The sequence below is a fragment of the Odocoileus virginianus genome, chromosome 1 (genome assembly GCF_023699985.2).
Source record: "Odocoileus virginianus isolate 20LAN1187 ecotype Illinois chromosome 1, Ovbor_1.2, whole genome shotgun sequence".
Taxonomy (NCBI): Eukaryota; Metazoa; Chordata; class Mammalia; order Artiodactyla; family Cervidae; genus Odocoileus; species Odocoileus virginianus.
This window is the reverse complement of record NC_069674.1, coordinates 24530138-24550716: the sequence shown is the minus strand read 5'-3', so window position 1 is coordinate 24550716 and position 20579 is coordinate 24530138. Positions and strand designations below refer to the sequence as shown.

The 20579-nt window shown below is 39.1% G+C and overlaps 1 protein-coding gene across 3 annotated transcripts in view; it reads left to right on the top strand.

Moving 5' to 3' along the window:
* Positions 1-18581, top strand: part of STRIP2 (striatin interacting protein 2) — a 49855-nt gene extending 31274 nt beyond the window's left edge. For all 3 annotated transcript variants that reach the window (XM_070465886.1, XM_020874646.2, XM_020874647.2), the window contains 3 exons: positions 12048-12152; positions 13098-13302; positions 16133-18581. In XM_070465886.1, the coding sequence (XP_070321987.1) occupies positions 12048-12152; positions 13098-13302; positions 16133-16383 (561 nt within the window). In that variant the 3' untranslated portion in view covers positions 16384-18581. The remainder of the gene's footprint in view (positions 1-12047; positions 12153-13097; positions 13303-16132) is intronic.
* The last annotated feature ends 1998 nt before the right edge of the window (positions 18582-20579 follow it).

Here is a 20579-nt window from a genome sequence, read left to right as displayed (position 1 = left end):
CTCAGCAGACAAGGAAGCTGGGAGCTTCTTACCTCTGCAGAGAGGGGTAATGAGTTGTCTAATCCTGTTTATGATGCTATTCAATCTTTAAAACAACTGTATGAGGTTGGCATGGGTGCTTTATGGGTGGAGAAGTTAAAAGTAGTTGCAAGTAGCAGAGCCAGGGTGGAGACATGCAGCCCCACCATTCAGACTGGAATAAGGACTGCCCTTTCTAACAGAAACAGTGGTGCACGGACAGCATTAAAGCTCTACTGTGAATACTGAAGTGAAGTCGCTCAGTCGTGTCCGACTCTTTGCAACCCCAGGGACTGCAGCCTACCAGGCTTCTCTGTCCATGGGATTTTCCAGGCAAGAGTACTGGAGTGGGTTGCCATCCTACTGTGAATAGGGTATTTCAAAACACAGTCAGCTTCTCAATCCCATAAGTAGGGATTGATGGGAACTATACTTTCATATATCTTCTAATTGACCTTTTGGGATATGAACATAAAATTATTGAATAATTGTTATGCCTCTGAGAAGACTGTTGTTATCTAAGAGGGGGTGAAAGCAGGTACCTTTCAATAATGAAAAACAGATTCATGCTAGGTGTTCTTGTCCTTTCTGTGAAGCTACAGTGGCACCTGGTGGTTTCATATGGTAACCACAGATTTTTTATTTTTTGGAAGTACTTCCCTGAGCCCAGCCCCACTTAACTAGCTAGTTTACTCCACATAGATCCTCAGTACAGTGGTTTGTTTATCTAAATTAATGGCTTCTGTCCTCAGAGAGGGCTAGTGTTTATATGAGTAAGATTTATCTCTTTTTTCAGGCTCAGTGAATTAATTGAAAGCACAGCATACTGGCATTTCAAATACATAGGATTTTCTTTAAATAACATTTCAAGTTTCTCCCCCCGACCCATGACTTTAAAATCAATATATACTATTGAAGAAAATTGAGGAGATACAGAAAAATAGGGGAAAGAAAATAAAAATACCCTTATTAAACTACTTGCATATGTGCTTGTGTGCATGCTCATTTGCTCAGTTGTGTCCGACTTTTTGCGACCCTATGGACTGTAGCCGGCCAGGCTCCTCTGTCCATGTGATTCCCCAGGCAGGAATACTGGAGTGGATTGCCATGGAGTGGATTCCTCCTCCAGGAAATTTTCCCAACCCAGGGATCGAACCCATATCTCTTATATCTCCTGCATTGGCAGGTGGGTTCTTTACCACTAGCAACGCCTGGGAAGCCCAAACTACTTGTATATAACCAATGTTAATATTTGGTTGCAATTAACTATATATATATATACATTCATACACACACATATTATTTAAGAAAATAAGGACTTTACATGTTTCCATTCACATAGCTGCACATAATATTCCACTACTTAGTTTTTTTAAAAAATGATTGTTTCATGCTATTATTGGGCATTTATTACAGTATTCTTCCTATAACTCCAAAATGAACATACTTGCACATGAATCTTTGACCTTATCTCTGATTACTTCCTTAAGATAGATTCCTAGAAGTGGAGACTTGGCTAAGGTAGTCTTGATTCGTATTTTTTCAGTTTTCTGAGTTTGAACTGAGTTCAACATCATTTGGAACTCTAACTACATATATAATGGACATGAAATAAAGACAAAGTTAATGGTACATTAAATTCTTGTTTTGTCAAAATATCTAGCTCTGCAATAGGCCATCTTTACCCATATACTAAATGGTTTCCTCACCCCCTGGCACAGGAAAGCTTACAGTTTCTAAATTTCCAAAAGTTTATGTTCAAATTCAATCCACTAAACTAGGAAAAAATTAAAATTAAATCCCAAATATAAGAGGAGGAGGATGAACGTATGATTGTATAGAAGTTAGGTGTGATCTTTGGAAGCAGGTTGCTAGCGAAGGCAGGGGGTATGGCCTCAACAAGTATTATAAGATGTTCAGTGTCTGGGTGGTTGTTTTGAGCAATGGTATGAAAAATAGGTGTGTAATATGATGCTTTAGAAGTGAAATATATTAGATCTTTTATATTAATATCCTTTTAACTTTAAGTGTACTTTATAACATCATGTTATTACAACAATACATTTATAATTTCTAAATAAACATACATTGTATTTTGAAGTCAATGAGTATCAGAGCTAGAAGTTTCTTAGTATTTTGCCCAATCTTAACCTCTGCTCATAAAGAAACAGGTGGAGTGGTGAAGTGTTATCCAAAGCAGAGGGTCAGAATTTACATGACTTGGCTATTTGCAAAGAAATATTTGGCATTTCATTTTAGATCAAGCAAGTGAAATTATTAAGTTCTTTTGAAAAAAATTATTTATTTTAGGCTGCACTGGGTCTTTGTTGCTGCGCTTGGGCTTTAGTTTTGGCAAGTTAGAACTGCTCTCTAGTTGTGATGTGCAGGATTCTCAATGCAGTGGCTTCTCTAGTTGCAGAACACAGGCTGTAGACCTTTGGCTCAGAAGTTGCAGCTCCCAAGCTCTAGAGCACAGGCTCAGTAGTTGTGCACAGGCTTAATTGTCCCCTGGCATGTGGGATCTTCCCAGACCGGGGATTAAACCTGTGTCCCCTCTATTGGCAGGCAGTTTCTTAACCACTGGACCACCAAGGAAGGCCTAAGTTAATTCTTAAAAGGTACTTCATTGCAAAATTCCTCAAATTTGGGTTTGATTTATATTCAGAAATACCTATAAAAATTTGTTCATATCACTTAAATTTATATGCTTGATCCTTTCACTATCTCTATTATTTTCTCTTTTTTTCTGTATTAGTTTCTAACCCAGATATTTACAGATATTCCAGAAGATTTTTGTGTTATGTTTTCATTTTTGTTTTATTTATGTTCAGGTATTAAGGTCTCTAGCATTCCTTTTAGGCATTATTTAGCCAGTGATTTGTGACCTCCTTAAAAAAGTCTTTGTTTTTACATTCACTGTCACTATTTAAAACCAACAATGCAATTAGCATTATTGTTTCTCTGTTCTAGATAAAATGTGAGCATATCATAAGGTATACATCCATTTTCCATGAGGTTTTATACAAAAGAAGGACCATAGATAAGTTTTTTTGTTTGTTTGTTTTGTTTTTGCATTTTTTTCAATTTTCCTGGTTGTCACCCTTTCTATGAGTGCTAGGTGATTTTTTTTTTAAACTCACATCCCCAGATCCCTCCTCAAAGCACAAATGGTTTGCTAAAGCTTCCCAGATGACTTTGAAATTTTCTTTTCTTTTCCTGCATACCTCCTCACATCACTTTTAAGAATAATAACTCTTATACCTAGATCTAGGTCCTTAATCTGGCAGGAACTTAATTGTTAGAAATTCATATGATAAGGAAGTTATTCTAAAACAATGTGGGAAAAGAAGATGTAAGCTAATAAAAGGATTTCATTTTCAGTTATGTGAACCATAATAAATTAAAAGAATCATTTACCAAGAGATGACTAATATTGTGAATTTCAATCACTAAGAATTATAACTTCACAAATGTTTTTGCAAATAGGTTCAAATAACTGCAGGACTGACATGGCATGAAAAACCCGAGTTTGTATGTAGAAAAGGCAGACCGACTGGGCTTTGCCACTGTAGCTTTAAGTGATCTTGAGCAAGTTTCCTGTAGGCTGTAGGAGTTTCATCTATAAAAGAAAGGTTAGAATCAGATGAGCATCAACTTTCCTTAGGCTATAAAATTCTAGATTCATTATAAAACAGATAAGTTACTATTAATAATTTCAATTTCTTGTCTGAGGGAAGACAAAGACCCAGAGAACTGCCCCTTTATAAAGGATTTAAACTTCCCAAAGGTGCAACTCTTTCTCTGAGCTCACCCATGTGCCTTTCCACATGTACTTTTCCTTTCAGCAAACTTTTTACTCTTTAAAAAAAAATAAATAATTTCATTTTCTCAGTGAAGAGCTGGTTTTCAATTTGAAAGTAGTGTCATCACTTCAGGACTTTAATAAGCTATTAAGGATCTTCCCTGGTGGTCCAATGGCTAAGACTCCCAATGCAGGGGCCTGGGTTTGATCCCTGGTCAGGGAACTAGATCCCACATGCTGCAACTAAAGATTCTGAGTGCTGCAACTAGACGTGGCAGAGCCAAATACATAAATATTTTAAAAAGAAAAAAAAAACCACAAAGGTTTGAGTTGTATTATATTTTTACACTTTGCAGCATTTCTTTAAAGGCTCAGTCACTGCCCTTTAAGGCAGGAAACATCAGTGTTTTGTTGTTGGTGGTTTTGCTTGTTTAAAGTAAGAATTACAGTAGGACATAAGAAAGAGCTCCTCTACCATTAGGTCTGAAAGAAGCTGAGAAGTAAGAGGTCAAACCATATTTTCTTTGAGTAAGTGTGTCTGGAATTCCTTAAGTGCGGTCAGAAGATGAGTAGTAACTAAAGACAGAGTGTTAGAATTCAGAGAGTACTGGAAATCAAGGTTTAAGCCCTGGTTGGGGCGCTTACTATGTGATCTTAGCCAAACCGCCTTCCTCTTTCTGGGCCTCAGGTTTTGCTTCTATGGATAACAGAATTGGACTAGAACAGTCAAGTCTGTTACAGTGCTCAGATTCTTACCAATCTGATCTTCTCAGTATGAAAGGAAGAAACACTCTGTTCTTCCTTTCCTCATGAGTTAATTATCCACTTAATTGGCATAAGCCTGGGTTTTTTTGTTTGGCTTGGCTTACTCAGCAGAGCTGTGGATGAATCTTTGAGAACAGAACCATTGTGCCTTAGAAATGCTCTGAAAGGGTAGGATGTGATTGCTGAACTGAATCTTTAGACCAGAGGTGTATGCAAACAAATATTTATTTGTGAGAGTGGAACATGGGCAAATGCTTTCTTTTTTAATTTTAGCTGGCTGGAAGTGAGTTAAGTTCTTGCTTTGAATACTATTAAGTACCAGGAATGAGAGAATATAGCTAACCAAGTGCTGCTGTTCACAAAATATATCCCCCAACAGAAGTTTGCATCTTACTTAATATGCTGAGTTGTTTTAAAAAGAAAGAAAGAAAGATGACCTTTTTTTTTTTATAACTTTTTTTTTCTTTTTTTTTTTTTCCATTTATTTTCATTAGTTGGAGGCTAATCACCTTACAACATTGCAGTGGTTTTTGTCATACATTGAAATGAATTAGCCATGGATTTACATGTATTCCCCATCCCGCTCCCCCCTCCCACTTCCCTCTCCACCCGATCCCTCTGGGTCTTCCCAGTGCATCAGGCCCCAGCACTTGTCTCATGCATCCAACCTGGGCTGGTGATCTATTTCACCCAGATAATATACATGTTTCGATGCTGTTCTCTTGAAACATCCCACCCTCGCCTTCTCCCACAGAGTCCACAAGTCTGTTCTATACATCTGAGTCTCTTTTTCTGTTTTGCATATAGGGTTATCATTACCATCTTTCTAAATTCCATATATATGTGTTAGTATACTGTAATGGTCTTTATCTTTCTGCCTTACTTCACTCTGTATAATGGGCTCCAGTTTCATCCATCTCATTAGAACTGATTCAAATGAATTCTTTTTAATGGCTGAGTAATATTCCATGGTGTATATGTACCACAGCTTCCTCATCCATTCGTCTGCTGATGGGCATCTAGGTTGCTTCCATGTCCTGGCTATTATAAACAGTGCTGCGATGAACATTGGGGTGCATATGTCTCTTTCAGATCTGGTTTCCTCGGTGTGTATGCCCAGAAGTGGGATTGCTGGGTCATATGGCAGTTCTATTTCCAGTTTTTTAAGAAATCTCCACACTGTTTTCCATAGCGGCTGTACTAGTTTGCATTCCCACCAACAGTGTAAGAGGGTTCCCTTTTCTCCACCCCCTCTCCAGCATTTATTGCTTGTAGACTTTTGGATAGCAGCCATCCTGACTGGCGTGTAATGGTACCTCATTGTGGTTTTGATTTGCATTTCTCTGATAATGAGTGATGTTGAGCATCTTTTCATGTGTTTGTTAGCCATCTGTATGTCTTCCTTGGAGAAATGTCTGTTTAGTTCTTTGGCCCATTTTTTGATTGGGTCATTTATTTTTCTGGAGTTGAGCTGGAGGAGTTGCTTGTATATTTTTGAGATTAATCCTTTGTCTGTTGCTTCGTTTGCTATTATTTTCTCCCAATCTGAGAGCTGTCTTTTCACCTTGCTTACAGTTTCCTTTGTTGTGCAAGAGCTTTTAAGTTTCATTAGGTCCCATTTGTTTATTTTTGCTTTTGTTTCTAAAATTCTGGGTTGTGGGTCATAGAGGATCCTGCTGTGATTCATGTCGGAGAGTGTTTTGCCTATGTTCTCCTCTAGGAGTTCTATAGTTTCTGGTCTTACATTTAGATCTTTAATTCATTTTGAGTTTATTTTTGTGTATGGTGTTAGAAAGTGTTCTAATTTCATTCTTTTACAGGTGGTTGACCAGTTTTCCCAGCACCACTTGTTAAAGAGGTGATGACCTGTCTTAAATGAACATTAAAAAATCTTCAAGACCAGCAAATCTAGAGATTTCCCTGGTGGTCCAGTGGTTAAGACTCTGCCCTTACACTGCAGGGGGTGTGGGTTCAATCCTTGATCAGGAAAATTAAGACCCCACATGCCACGCAGTGCAGCCAGAAAATAAATAGAATAACAGGGCTTAAAAAAAAGAAAAAGACAAAAGACTGGCAAATCCAAATAGGTACTCACAGACCTAAAAGCTTTCTGGAAAAAAAGATAATTTGTTGGGTTGGAAGAGGGGAGAAGGCTTGGGCAAGGCTCTGACAAAGCAGACAAGCCTGGGCAAGCCACTGACCAGTATGTGTGCTTTCGATGCCCGCTCCATGATGCCAGAAGTGGGACTAGTTACAGGCATCAGGGAAACATCATTAGAAGGAAAGGAGAGCAAGCCCCTGGGCAGGTGAGACTGCCTTCAGGGGTAACTAGGGCAGCTCTTAGGACTCTTGAGACTCAGCTCTCAGGAAAAGGCAGCCACAATCAACATTCTGTCACTCAAAACTTTTTAACTTTTAAGCCAACTGGAGAAAGTAAGCCACAGAATTATTGAATGGTCAGAGATAAAATGATCTTAAAGGTTATCTTAGTTCAACCTCTTATGGGAAACAGGGAAATTACTTGCCTGAGATGATACAGCCAGGGTCAAAGCCATGACCCAGGTGTCCTGGTGCCTATTCCAGGGCTGCTTCTACAAGACCAGGCCGCTATTTCCATACTCCATAAGGAATGCAAGGCTTTTATGCATATTAGAAATCAGGACAAAGGAAGCTCACAATGGAAATATACTTACCTGTTTTTTGTTTCACTGCTTCTTATTTTAAAAAATAAACATATAAAAGTCTGTCTCATCTGTTAGCCACACAAGATGTCACATCTATAAAACCTGATCTGTTTTTTGGGCAAGCCAGATTAGCTAATGCACCTGAGTGGAAACTCCCATGGAAGTTTCTTTTAGAACAAAACAGATGGTTTTCATGGGACAGGTTCTAAACACAATATTGAACATTTACTAGAGGAAAGAGATTGTTATTATTATTATTTTTTTTTTTGACCACCGCATGTGGCTTGCCTGATCTTGGTTCCCTGACCCAAGATCGAACCTGGGCCCCTGTAGTAAACATGCCAAGTCCTAACCACTGGACCACCAGGGAACATCCTGGGAGAACATCATTTCTAAACAGTATTTCTGAAAAGTTTCCCTGCAACTTCTTGATCCTCAGTATTATTTATTTTTAGGAGAGCCTAATATCCTTACAAGTGTTGGCTGTTTATCTCACAGTTGATGTATATCTACCTTGCTTGCTTCAGATTCATTTGTGTGTGTTGGGGGGTAATCTTCCACTCACCAGAAAGCAGTTGATTTCTGCTCATTCCTCACTTCAACATCCTCCTCTCAAACTGAAGACATGAGGAACTTCCAAGGTGTTAGTTTGACCACCATGTATGTTAACTGATTCATGTAGCTTCTGACACCAGTATATATTTACGAGCCCCAGAATCCATAAAGACTCTTATTTTGTCCCTGAAAGATGTTTCTATGAGTAATTACCTGTTTCTGATCTGACATCCATCTGGTTGGGTGCTCACAAGCTATCAAGAAACATTCAAGAGAATCACCTGGTTCAAATTAACCATCTGCCATGCTAGAGAATTAAGTAATTTACTGCAATATGGTTTGATAAAGGAGGGCGAAGTTTGATTTTTTAAAAAAATTAACTGTAATGAATATCAGATCCATTCAATACTGTTTGAAATCTGCCAGAATAATTCTTGGCTATTACCAATATAGCTTACATAAATGCAAAGTGTATGGGGGTAAAATTCTATCATCTCTTATTCTGATCCTAAAGCAGAAAGCTACACAAGAAATCTTGCTCAAATGATATTCGTATGTTCATATATCATCTTTCTAAGCAGTACTTACTCTTGGTACAGAGTCTTCCAGGATTGGCAGCTGTGTGTTTTCAGAGGAAGGATACTGCATACCTTGAGGAGAAGGGAGGATGTGATGAGTGGGACAGAAAGGAGGTAGCATTTCATATGGAAGGCTTTACTTGAACTGACTGACAGTGACTTCCAGACTCTGTGGGAAGGAAAGCCTTGTAGGTGTTGAGATAATTGTTGTTGTTCAGTCACTAAGTCCTATTCAACTCTTTGCAACCCCATGGATGCCAGGCTTCTCTGTCCTTCACTGTCTCCCAGAGTTTGCTCAAATTCATGTCCATTGAGTCAGTTATGCTATCCAACCATCTCATCTTCTGCCACCCTCTTCTGTTGCCCTCAGTCTTTCCCAGCATCAGAGTCTTTTCCAGTGAGTTGATTCTTCGTGTCAGGTGGCCAAAGTAAGTATTGGAGCTTCATCTTCAACATCAGTCTTTCCAGTGAATATTCAGGGTTGATTTCCTTTAGGATTTGACTGGTTTGATCTCCTTGCTGTCCAATGGACTCCCAAGAATCTTCTCTAGCACCACAATTCAATAGCATCAATTTTTTGGCACTCAGCCTTCTTTATGGTCCAGTTCTCACATCTGTACATGACTATGGGAAAAACTTTAGCTTTAACTATATGGATCTTTGTAAGCAAAGTGATGTCTCTGCTTTTTTAATACACTAAGTTTGTCATAGCTTTTCTTCCAAGGAGCAAGCATCTTTTAATTTCATAGCCTCAGTCACTGTCAGCAGTGATTTTGGAGCCCAAGAAAATAAAGTCTGTCACTGTTTCTACTTTTTCCCCTTTTATTTTTCAAGAAGTGATGGGACTGGATGCCATGATCTTAGTTTTTTGAATGTTGAGTTTCAAGCCAGCTTTTCATCCTCCTCTTTCTCCCTCATCAGGAGGCTCTTTAGTTCCTCTTCACTTTCTTCCATTAGAGTGGTATCATCTGCATATCTGATGATTCCAGCCTATGATTCATCCAGCCCAGCATTTCACATGATGTACTGTTCATCTAAATTAAATAAATGGGATGACAGTATACAGCCTTGTCATATTCTTTTCCCAGTTTTCAACTAGTCAGTTCTTCTATGTAAGGTTCTAACTGTTCCTTCTTGATCTTCATACAGGTTTCTCAGAAGACAGGTAAAGTGGTCTGGTATTCCCATCTGTTTAAGAACTTTCCACAATTTGTTGTGATCCACACAAAGGATTTAGCATAGTCAATGAAGCAGAAGTAGATATTTTTCTGGAATTCCCTTGCTTTTTCCGTGATCTAGTGGATGTTGGTGATTTGAGCTCTGGTATCTCTGCCTTTTCTAAACCCAGTTTGTACATCTCGATGTTATGGTTCACATACTGCTGAAGCCTAGCTTGAAGGATTTTGAGCATAGCCTTACTAGCATGCAAAATGAAAGCAATTGTACGATAGTTTTAACATTTTGGGGGATTGCCCTTCTTTAGGATTGGAATGAAAACTGGCCTTTTCCAGTCTTGGGACCACTAATGAGTTTTCCAAATTTGCTGACATATTGAGTGTAGCACTTTAACAGTGTCATCTTTAGGATTTGAAATAGCTCAGGTGGAATTCTGTCACCTCCACTTACTTTGTTCGTACTAATGCTTCCTAAGGGCCACTTGACTTTACACTCCAGGATGTCTGACTCTAGGTGAATGACCACACCATTGTGGTTATCCAGGTAATTAAGACCTTTTTTGTGTAGTTCTTCTGTGTTTTTTGACCACCTCTTCTTAATTTCTTTTGCTTCTGTTAGGTCCTTTCCATTTATATCCTTTTATCATGCTCATCCTTGCATGAAATGTTCCCTTGATAGCTCAAGTTTTCTTGAGGAGCTTTCTAGTCTTTCCCATTCTGTTGTTTTCCTCTATGTCTTTGCATTAGTCATTTAAGAAGGTCGTCTTATCTCTCCTTGCTAACCTCTGGAACTCTGCATTCAGATAGGCATATCTTTCCCTTTCTCCCTTGCTTTTCGCTTCTTTTCTTTCTTCAGCTATTTGTAAAGCCTCTCAGACAACCACTTTGCCTTCTTAAATTTCTTTTTCTTTGGGGTAGTTTTGGTCACTGCCTCCTGTACAATGTTACGAACCTCTCTCCATAGTTCTTCAGGCATTTTTTCTACCAGATCCAATCACTAAATCTATTCATCACCTCTACTGTATAATCATAAGGGATTTGATTTAGGTCATACCTGAATGGCCCATTGGTTTTTCCCTACTTTCTTCAATTTAAGCCTGAATTTTACAGTAAGGAGCTGATGATCTGAGCCATAGTCAGGTCAAGATCTTGTTTTTGCTTACTGTATAGAGCTTCTCCATCTTCTGCTGTGAAGAATATAATCAATCTGATTTCTGTATTGACCATCTAGTGATGTCCATGTGTAGAGTCATCTCTTGTCTTGTTGGAAGAGGGTGTTTGCTATGGCCAGTGTGTTCTCTTGACAAAACTGTGTTTGCCTTTGCCCTGCTTCATCTTGTACTCCAAGGCCAAAAACTTGCCTATTACTCCAGATACCACTTGACTTCCTGCTTTTGTTTTCCAACCCCCTATGATGAAAAGGACATCTTTTTTTTTTTTTTTTTGGTATTAGTTCTAGAAGGTCTTGTAGGTCTTCACAGACCATTCAACTTCAGCTTCTTCAGCATTAGTGGTTGTGGCTTAGACTTAGATTCCTGTGATGTTGAATGGTTTACCTTGGAAACAAAACAAGATCATTCTGTCATTTTTGAGATTGCACCCAAGTACTGCATTTTGGACTCTTTTGTTGATTATGAGGGCTACTCTCTTTTAAGGGATATTTTGCCTATAGTAGTAGATGTAATGGTCATCCAAATTAAATTCATCCATTCCTGTCCATTTTAGTTCACTGATTCCTAAAATGTCGATGTTCGCTCTTGCCGTCTCCTGCTTGACCACATCCAATTTACCTTGATTCATGGACCTATAACATTCCAGGTTCCTATGCACCATTGTTCTTTACAGCATCAGACTTTACTTTCGCCACCAGACACATCCACAACTGAGGATCGTTTCCACTTTGGCCCAGATGCTTCATTCTTTCTGGAGCTATTAGTAATTGCCCTCCGCTCTTCTCCTTAGCATGTTGGACACCTTCTAACCTGAGGGGGCTTATCTTCCCAGGTCTCATATCTTTTTGCATTTTCATATTGTTTGTGGGGTTCTCACCACAAGAAAACTGGAGTGGCTTGCCATTCATTTCTCCATTGGACCACGTTTTGTCAGAACTCTCCACTGTGACCCTTTTGTCTTGGATGGCCCTGCTTGGGCGTGGCTCATAGCTTCATTGAGTTATGCAAGCCCCTTTGTCATGACAAGGCTATGATCCGTGAAGGGTTGAGATAGCACTCTCTCAGTGTTAGTTGCTCAGTTGTGTTTGACTTTGCAACCCCATGGGCTGTAGTCCGCCAGGCTCCTCTGTCCATGAATTCTCCAGGCAAGAATACTGGAGTGGGTTGCCATTCCTTTCTCCAGGGGATCTTCCCAACCCAGGGAGCGAACCTAGGTCTCCTGCATTGCAGGCAGATTCTTTACCATCTGAGCCACCGGGGAAGCCCCATGAGATAATGATGGGCATGGCTTATTACAGGAAGCTGGAGACAACAACCAGTTCTGCTGGAGGAACCTCTTTTCCTGCATCAATCTCCTGAGGCTGCTCAATAAACTAACCAAATGGAAGCATTCCAGAACCATGGTGAGTAGGACTTCAGATCATGGTGTTCACTAACTGGATTTTTTAAATTTTTATTAAATATGGACTTCCTCCTTTGTGAACTCTATAGACAGACACTGAATGCTCCATAAGACTTGGCACCTCCTAATTCTAGGCACTTATTTTATAATTATTTCCCAATCCATTTCTTTTTGGGGAACTGAATATGGACGCTCCCTCAGGGCAGCTCTGGTAAGGAAGTTAGCATTGTTTTTTGGATTATAGTCATGCGTTATAGTCATGATACAAGTCTAAGATTGCTCACTGCAGCATTATTTGTAATCATCAAAGATTGGAAGCAACATAAATGTTCATTAATACCAACTGGTTAAATAATTTATGGTACATCATTACAGTAGAATGTAAATAAAACCATTAAAAAGAATGAGAGGAGAAGGAAATGGCAACCCACTCCAGTATTCTTGCCTGGGAAATCTCACGGATGGAGGAGCCTGGCGGGCTATAGTTCATGGGGTCGAAAAGAAAAAAAAAAAAAAGAATGAGATAGTTCTATACTGCTTTGGAATAATTTTCAAATTATATTGTTAAGTAAAAATCAAGGTGTGGAATAGTATGAAAAGGTATATATTTGCTATCATTTTTGTTGATAAAAGTAATGTATGCCTACATACATAGAGTTACCTCCAGAGGATACACTGGTAACCGTAGAAATGGCATGTGTGGCTGACAAAATTTTTTGACCCTTTGAATATTAGATATTTTGAATTGTGAAATGTAAATGGAGTGCTTCCTTTCTTTTCTTAAAGACTAAGTTTAAATGAGGCCTGGACCATAGATTTCCCAAAACTCCCCACGGTAGTCTGAGGTTAGCCAGGTTCGGCTTAATTTATCTGTGAGTTGGAAATTCCAGGAAACTTTAGATCCTTATCTGTCTTTCTTCACCCTTACCCCTCTTTAAATGGACAGATGCTGGTGGTATTTAAATCTGCTCCAATCTTAAAGCGGGCCCTCAAGGTCAAACAGGCCATGCTGCAACTTTATGTGCTGAAGCTGCTGAAAATACAGACCAAGTACCTGGGGCGCCAGTGGAGGAAAAGCAACATGAAAACCATGTCAGCCATTTATCAGAAAGTACGCCACCGCATGAATGATGACTGGGCTTATGGGAATGGTGAGTATTCTTAGAGCTTTTGGCCTCTGGGAGTGGCCCAGGGTTTAAACAAAGCTAATTAGACCTCTCTATTCTTTTGGTAGGAACTGTTAACATATTTTAGATGAGAAAATATGTGATGATAGTCAGGTGCTGCTTTAACAAACAGTAAGGTACTGCCATGTACCCTTTTCCAAGTAAACTGTGGTAATTCATTATTATAAAACCAGTCACTTGAAGGATCATTACCCCTTTTCAGAATGTTCCTTTAAGTGACAGATTTCTCTGAGAGGTTCTTAAGATTAAAAAACTCTTTGCGACTCCATGGACTGTAGCCCACCAGGCTCCTCTATCCATGGAATTCTCCAGGCAAGAATACTGGAGTGAGTTGCCATTTCCTTCTCCTGGGGATCTTCCTGACCCAGGGAAATGTGAGTCTCCTACATTACATGTCTGAGCCACCAGGGAAGCCATAAAATTAAAATAACCTTTAATTATTACAAAGCAGTTAGAAAATACAAGGAAGCAAACACTTTACTGTATTATCATATTTATGTCACATTTGTACCACCCAAAGATTGAAACAGAAATCTTTTTTTTTTTTCATTTATTTTTATTGGAGGCTAATTACTTTTTTTTTTCCAGAAATCTTATCATATATTCTTACATATTTTTTCTTCTACATATATGTATAGGTTTTAGTTAAATGAAAGTAAATTGTATGGCTAATTCATTTCAATGTATGACAAAAACCACTGCAATGATGTAAAGTAATTAGCCTCCAACTAATTAAAAAAAAAAAAGACATAAAAAAAAAAAGTAAATTGTATATGCTATTTTATAATCTTCTCTTTTTAGTTAACATTATCTCTACCTTTCCATATCAGTATATGTTCATTTTATCTAATAAGTCCGTGTTCAGAATTTCCCAGTTGCCCCAAAATGTTCTTTAAAGCCTTTTTTTCCCAAGTCATAATCTAGCCCAGGACCACAAATTTCATCTGATTGTTATGTCCTTTTATTTGTTTTGAATCTAGCAGGTTTTTTTTTTTCATAACACTGACAAAACTGAAGAACTAGGCCAGCTCTCCTACAGAATATCTACCTTCTGGACTTGTCTGCTTACTTCTTTGTGGTTTCATTTACCTTATTTCTCTATCTCTGGCATTATCTGTAGACTGAAAGGTAGATCTAAAGGTCTGATTAATTCAACTTAAATCTTTTTGGCTATAGTACAGTCTAGGTAATGTGTTATGCTATAGTGAACTGCATATTGTATCACATATTGCATCACATATCACATATTGTATCAGGAGACAGTATATTTCTGATTGACCTACCAAGATATTCTAGGCTTACCAGAGTTGGAAGAATTTATTTTGAAGAGCTGTAGTGGGATTTGGCCATCATTTGCATAATTGTGTTTAAGGGTTATTGGTTAGATCACTAATGATTTGTCTTTGCTGGGATTTGTCACCTGCCTGAATATAGAGGATGGGGCTTCCCTGGTGGCTTAGATGGTAAAGCATCTGCCTGCAATGTGGGAGACCCAGGTTTGACCCATGAGTCGGGAAGAGTCCCTGGAGAAGGAAATGGCAACCCACTCCAGTACTCTTGCTTGGAAAACTTCATGGATGGAGGAGCCTGGTAGTCTACAGTCCATGGAGTCACAGAGTCAGACACAACTGAACGACTTCACTTTCTTTTGAATATAGAGGATGCTGCAGTAAATAGAGTGCAGAGAACTAAGGGAACCATATGATCGGCAGATAATAAGCCAGTATGCAACTTCTCTAAGACCTAAAGCACAATTAACTGTTTCAGTTCTTGTGAGGTGAAAGAAAGTGAAAGTGGAGTCACTCAGTCATGTCTTGACTCTTTGTAACCCCATGGACTGTAGCCTCCCAGGTTCCGCTCTCCATGGGGATTCTGCAGGCAAGAATACTATAGTAGGTTGCCATTTCCTTCTCCAAGGGATCTTTCCAACCCAGGGATTGAACCCGGGTCTCCTGCATTGCAGGCAGACTCTTTACCCTCTGAGCTATCAGGGGAAGCCTAATGCCTAAGTTCTTCTAGGTTTTTAAAACATGGGCATGTTTTATCTTGCAAATGGCAATCTGTCACTGCTGCCATCATGAGCCCAAACCCAAGCTGCACCTGTTGAGTGCGAGACATGAAAAAATCTGGGAAATACATACCTCTGGCCCTGAAATAAGTGTCTAAATGGGGTAAATAGAAGCAAAGCAGATTGTTTTCTGTTTTAACTTTCTTGGAAGACTTCACCTCATAATATTAACATAAGCTGCATATGGATTTATCATGCTCAGGATGGGTGGGGGTGGATCCAGGAAGCCAGGAAAGTCTTTAGTAGTTAGTCCATGCTGATTCTCCTTGTGCCCCTTCCCACCTCTTACCATTCCTTGAAAACTGTGATTTCTTTCAAATGGGTAACTTCCATTCCCAAGGAAATTTCAGTAGAGGGAATTGAGTTGCTATTTGGGGAAAATATAATATATATAATTAGTAATAGAGTGAAATAATGAAAAGGAAATGCAATAAAAAGAGGTTCATCTCCCTCGGGGCCCTCATCTCCTTCTCAGTGGTTATCACTGTTAGCCAGTTTCTAGATGCTTCCAAAGATAGTCTCTACATGTATAAGCACATGTACATGGGCATGTATCTTTTAAACCTGACTGGCAGCATGTTATGTACTTACTTTGTACATTGCTCTTTGCAAAAAGGGGAATTCTGAGCTGTTCCATTGTTGGTGTCCCATAGACCATGCTCTGTGCTAAGATGAGGAGTGTCCTGAGTTGTATACACCTTTTACTTTCTAATCTTCCCAATACAGACATCGATGCCAGGCCATGGGACTTCCAAGCGGAAGAATGCACCTTGAGGGCCAACATTGAAGCTTTTAACAGCCGCCGGTATGACAGACCCCAGGACTCTGAGTTTTCACCTGTGGATAACTGCTTGCAGAGTGTGCTGGGGCAGCGGTTGGATCTGCCTGAGGATTTCCACTATTCCTATGAGCTCTGGCTGGAGAGAGAGGTGTTTTCACAGCCCATCTGTTGGGAGGAGCTGCTCCAGAATCACTGACTGAGCTCTTGTCAACAAGCATCTGATAGGTGGGGGTTGGCTCCAATAAATGGTGCTCTGCCAACCCTGCCCACTCAGCCTTTGTTTCCAGCCCTGGGAGTGCTTGTTCAGGGTAGAGCTGGCCTAGCCTTAGGACACCTAGCGTGGTTCAGGACTGTTCTGGGGACAGTTAGGCCTGGAGGTAGTACAAGGCTGGGATCCTGGGTGATAAAAAAAATTGATTTCCTTGCCCTGGGGTCATTTGGGTGCCCACCTACCCTTGAAATCTCCTGCTGGATCAGTCCTGGCCAGGCTCTTTTGTGGGACCGCTCCCTCCTTTAGTCTTGCCTAGAACCAGGCTAGCCTCTGCTGGCCCCAAGATTGGGAATAAGTGTATTATGGCATTTGACTTATAGCATTCATCATAAGTAATAGGAACTGCAGGTCATAAAATATCGAGGACATTTTCTTCTTGCTCACCCTGGATTACCAGAGGGTTTGCAAACCTAACATTGAAATTAAGTCTGTATTTTAAAAGTTAACATTTTGACACCTCTTTCTAAAATTCACTCTAAGATTTTTAGAGCACCTGCATCTTCTCTGTGAAGGGTGATGGTTTACTGTTACATAAATACTGCATGTTAGAGAAAAATGTATCATGTAAAGTGTTTTTTCTTTATTCCTTAAGAGATCTATGTTCAATGTGAAATTTCCTTGTGTACTCAATGTACAGCATGGAGTGATCTGCCACAAACCAATATGAAACAGTCAGGCCTCCTCCAAGGATGTTTCATGTTTTTCTGAAACCACTTCAGTCTTAAAATGACTGAGTACATTGCAGAAAATTATCCTTTTCACCCAGTTCATTTTTAAATGACAGGCTAACTATAGGAGGTTTTATTTATTGAGATGACACATCCATTAGTGCTCATGATCGATTTATTTTTTAATGAAATAGAACACCAAGAGCATCACAGCTTACCATTTTTCTTTTTCTCCTATGTTGATTAGTGATTTTGTACCCCCCTTTTTACTGCTAGCAGTTTCAAAGTGTCCTGTGGATATTTAGCAATTCTGTTTCTACCTAAAAGTATTACACATTTCTTTGAAAATGTAAGGATTCATGTACCAACCTCTTTAAGCTTCTCTCTCTTACAGCAGAATCACATGCTTCCCAACTGAAACAGTTTTTAGGAAAGTTTCTAATTCAGTCAGGATCATCTTATTTCTCTTCTGTCCTCCCAAGTTATGGCATCTGTAGTTTCAAGCTTTTTTACTTTAAATGCCCCCTCCCTGCAACAAGGACATTACTGAATCTTTTTTGTGATAGCACCAGGCCACTTTTATGGTGCCAGGAGGTCTAGTCAAAATCAGCTTATTCACTCCACCCTTTGTCAACCATAATCTCTCTCGGAAGTCATAATTTTTTATGCTAATAATTTCCAAAGAAACTAAACCAAAACTCTGATCATAGCTTGGATTTTACCTCCTTGTGCTGTAGAACAGCAGGATTTTTGTTTCTTTTCTGGTGAGATCATGAAGAATGTTAAGTATGTAATGGATGAAACTTAAAATAGTCTGTAAATTTTGCCTGAGTAGCACAGCAGTCCTCATTGCAATTAAAATTTACTGAGTACATCATTATTGAACTCTATTTTATGATTTTAATGTGATTTAAGTGAAAGGACAACTTTTAAGGAAAGAGCAATTATCAATTATTTATTTTGAATATATAGTATATAGTATTTAATTTAATCAAGAACAGGTTACTCTTAAAAATATGCATATTAATGCTTTCTAAGGCATAGATGTATACTAAATTTTAACATTTCATACTCTCTTTAAATAAATCGTCTCTAAGGGAAGATTAATTCTCAGTGCAGATGGGAAAACTGAAGCACCAAGGATACATGATTAGTTTCAAATCACATCATTTTTCTACTGACTTTCTAGGACTAGCATTCAGGTACTGAAATCCAGTCCTATAAGTTACAGTAATTGATTTGAATCTCCCAATTTGAGAATACCTGTGTGTGGTTAGGAATAAATTCAGAGTAACTAATCAATGATGATTACTGTTACAACATGGAAGAACATTATTTCAGTGACTTATAAAGTAGAAGATTTTTATTTGTGAATGTTTCAGTAAAGTTTGTGTTGATTGTTCATAACACTATATATCTACTGAAGCACTTTAATAAAAAGAGAATTGAACCAGAGTTAGAAATTGGTCTTTGACTTCTTCAACACAAGAGAATCTTAAAGACATTAGATCTAGAAAGGAAAGTTAAAGGGCTGCCTGCAGGTAGACTAATATAAACAACTGCAAAATCTCAGTGACTTCTGACAAACCTTTTTCTCTTGTTATTGGTCCTGGCAGGTAGCTGCTACTCAGCTCAACTCAGGTTAACTTTCTAGATTAACTCTACTCCAGATGCTGTCTTATTCTGGCACTAGGCTGATGGAATAGCCCCTACCTGGAACATGCTGTATTCATAGTAAAGGGCAGGTGCAAAAGACCGAACCATACCACGCAAGCACATTTAAAGCTCCTGCTTGGATGTGGCACAGGTCAAATTGCTCACAGAGAAAGTGTTAGTCATTCAGTCGTGTCTGACTCTCTGCAACCCCATGGACTGTAGCACACAGGCTCCTCTGTCCATGGAATTCTCCAAGCAAGAATACTAGAGTGGGTTGCCATTCCCTCCTCCATGGGATCTTCCCAACCCAAGGATCAAACCCAGGTCTCCTGCATGGCAGGCAAATTCTTTACCATCTGAGCCACCAGGGGAGCCCAAATTGCTCATATTCTACTGGCAAAAAGCAGTTGACGTGGATAAGCCTAACGTTGAACCAGAGAAGTGTACTACCTATAGGGAGGCAGTTGCAACCAGACATACAGGTAGACAGTGAGTCACAGCGGCTTCCCAGGTTGCTCTTGAGATCCGTGGTGGGACTTTCTGAGATGCTTTTTTTTTTTTAATGACTGTGCTGTTTGTCTTGCAGGATCTCAGTTCCCCAACCAGGGATTGAACCCAGGCCATGAAAGTGAAAGCCAGGAATTCTAACCCCTAGGCCACCAGGGAACTCTTGACCTTCCTTATCCATAGATCCCCAGCTCTTCCACCTGAAAAGTATTCATCATTGTCATATAAAGACCAGTGTTTTGTGCTTCCTGTTTCCCCCCAAGTAGAATTCTTTTTTCTCTAGTCCTTCTTGAGAAGACCCATATTTACAATAAAAATAGCTGAGATTAAGAATGTCCTTGTGACAAATTCCCTGGCGACCCACTGGTTAAGACGCAGTGCTTTCACAGCCACGGCCTGGGTTCAATCCCTGGTCAGGGAACTAAGATCCCACAAGATGCATGGCACAGCCAAAAAAAAAAAAGATGCACCTGTGATTTTGGAACAAAAATGACACTGGTTTATACAACAAACTCATGACTTTGCTCTCATTGGATGCTATAATTGATGAGCTCTCTAGCCACCTAAATATCCTTACATCTTTTGCCATATTCACAGGTTCCAGGAATGAAGACATGGACATACCTTTTAGAGGGTCATCATTCAACCCACTGAAACTCATCAGACACTAACAAATAGCAATATTGGTTTATTTACTCTATCAGTATTAGAGGTATAATGCAAGACCCAGGGAAGTCACTTTTATTTAGAAAATACTTGCAGCTATTGATGTAGTCAAAAGAGATTCAAATAAAGAAAATTTTAGGCTTGGGTAGAGGATATGACATGAGGGAACATGTGTAAAACTGAAGAATACATTTATGTGTTGGTATTCTTATTAAGAAGATACGTATAAAAAATTCAAATAATTCTCAGAGTACACAATGAAAAATGTAATCTCCCAACCCAGATCTCGTCTTGTTCCCCAGAATTAATCACTGTCAGTGATTTATTTTTATTTTTTATTCTTTCAGAAAATTCCCATAATATCCATCTCTTTGTCATCGACATGTTTTGGTTTTTTTTTACAGATAGGAGCACAATGTACTGTTCTACTCTTTCTCTTATTTATCCTGGAGATCTATTTTTCTATATCAGTGTTCTCTTGTATGGTTAAATTTAATATATCAAATAATTCTTCCTTAACTCTGCTTTCCAACATTTTCCAGCTAAGAAATGTTAGGGCCAGTGCTTAAGACTCCAAGCTTGCATTACAGGGAACACAGGTTCAGTTTCTGGTCAGGGAACTAA